At 41.4% G+C, this 2,320-nt stretch overlaps 1 protein-coding gene across 1 annotated transcript in view; it reads right to left on the reverse strand.

The window, feature by feature from the left end:
* Positions 1 to 2,320, reverse strand: part of afap1 (actin filament associated protein 1) — a gene marked incomplete at its 5' end in the record, with an annotated part of 65,021 nt that overhangs the window by 16,484 nt on the left and 46,217 nt on the right. Inside the window, 1 exon segment of the mRNA XM_042215494.1 lies at positions 657 to 786. Within this exon segment, the coding sequence (XP_042071428.1) occupies positions 657 to 786 (130 nt within the window).

Consider the following 2,320-nt stretch of genomic DNA (forward strand, 5'->3'; position numbering starts at 1 on the left):
GGGGGGATGAACTGCTTAGAAACCCATTGACCTCAGTGCCTTCCGCAGGAATTAATTGCCAGGCCTATGTTTCCGTGAAAAATACACTCATTGTGAATAATTATGAAGAATCAGTCATATAAACCGCTGCTAATAGTTTCAAATTTAGCACTCTTATCTGTGGTACTCTAAACCCAACATGAAACATTTGGTGTTTCCATTCTGACATTTGGAGGAATTGCAAGCTACACTAAGTGGTTACAACCCTCCTCGTTCACACATTAGGCAAAAAATATTTTTCTGAACCACAAGGATTAACTCGACCACATTTCGCTCTCTTCCAATGAGCTAGGGTCTGTTTCTGCTATCGTGCCTCTTACCCTGGAGTTGGCAGGAGGCTCAAGTCTGGCCCACATGCGTCACATGGATTGTCTCGAGGGTAGGATAGGTTTAAAGGCTTTCAGTTATTTACTCCCCTCTACTTAAACCAACTGTAATTTAGATATCCTGCATTTTCCACATTGCTGTGGAACAGAATTTTGCTTGAAAGCAATCAGCGGTGAGAAGCCAGACACACTGTCTGCTATTCCTTACAGAGCAAGATCTGACTGGGAAAGGTGGGTGATATTTCAATTCAAGATGACTTCCTGTTGGTATCTTCAAATCTCAAAACTTACTGGAATTGTTGCGCCTCAGAGACGCAGTCCCATTTGTGGCAATGACTCCATTCTTCTTTGGCTGGTTCTTTGGCTCTGCCTTCTGTTTTGATGCCACCCCATTGGTTGTTGCTCCCTTCTTTCCCTTTAGCTGAACAAACAGGAAAGACACAATTCAAATGACCCTTCAAATAGATGTTAGCAATGCATATAAGCTATACACATACAAAACTGTACCAACATGCTCTTCCATAAAAATAAAAAACAAAAAACATTTCAAAGAAAAATGTGTCACTGTTGTTTATGCCACAGGTTTTCTACTTGGATTGCACTCAATATCACAAAAGTTACAAACACTTTCATTATTTCATTAATTTTCCTACACTGGACTACTGTAATTCAGTTATCACTTTGTTCCAAAAGTTTCACAAAAAGTCTAAGCTGATCCATAATAATGCAGCCAAATCATTAACTGGGACTGGAAAGAGAGACTATATTTCTCCCGTATTAGCTTCTTTTCATTCCTTCCTTTTAAATTCAGAATTGAATTTAAATCCTTCTCTTGCATTATCAGACATATCTAAATGACTGCACCTTATTATCCTAACAGATCACAGGAGACAGTTTCCTTTTCGGCTTCAGGGCCCTATTTCAGGAAGCCGGTTTAGAGCAAACTCTGAGTAAGTATACCCTGAGTTAACGAAAACTCTGGGTTTTCGGTTTCACAAAGCGAGTTTAGATTAATTCTGAGTGAGTTACTATGACGACACACTCCGTGAAGCTAACCTGCCCCCTAGCAGGTTTACTTCAACTAACCCTGACGTTCTCCGCCTCTTTGTCAGAAACCTGACTGTAGGAAGTGTCAGACATGGCGTGCTCCTTCCTTGAAGAGCCAGTAGATGTTGAAGCCCAAATTCTCCGCAGAGCTCTCCGCCGGGAGAGAGTGATTAGAGCGCGTTCGGACATTTTATCATTTCCTGATGATTTCCTGTGTGAACGTTACCGTTTTTCAGCACAATCTATAATTTATTTGAATAACATCCTCAGGCCTAATATTGCTCATGTGACACATCGCGGACATGCTCTCAGTTCATTACATATTATTTGTATTGCACTTCGGTTTTTTGCAAACGGGAGCTTTCTGTATAATATTGGTGACGCTGAGCACGTTTCCAAGGCTACCGTCTGTCGGGCAGTCAGGAATGTTACAGTTGCACTGAAACGTCTCCTGTACTCGTTTGTGGTGTTCCCCGGTCATAGACCCACAAGATTTATCAAAGAGGGATTCCACAAAATTGCAGGTAGCAGGATGAACAAAACTTAATTCATGATGTGGTGATACTTGAACTACTACTTAAATTTTACATTTATTTTCAGGGTTCCCAGGCGTGATTGGCTGTACAGATGGCACTCACATTCCAATCATTGCTCCTTCAGTAAATGAAGGAGACTATGTGAACAGGAAGTCTTTCCACAGCATTAATGTACAGGTACATAGTTCCCTGTAGCATTTCAAACTAACAAATTATTTCATTATAGTAATGGATGCTAATTTGTGTTCTCTGCACTGTGAAGATCATATGTGATGCTGCCAACATTATCACAAATGTGGAAGCCAACTGCTCAGCCTCTGTGAGTGGTGGTGGTGGAGGACCCCCACCTGTTTTTCGGGCCTCCGTCCCGCT

This window comes from Haplochromis burtoni, unplaced genomic scaffold (genome assembly GCF_018398535.1).
Source record: "Haplochromis burtoni strain Fernald_Lab_line unplaced genomic scaffold, NCSU_Asbu1 Contig_736, whole genome shotgun sequence".
NCBI classification, from domain to species: domain Eukaryota; kingdom Metazoa; phylum Chordata; class Actinopteri; order Cichliformes; family Cichlidae; genus Haplochromis; species Haplochromis burtoni.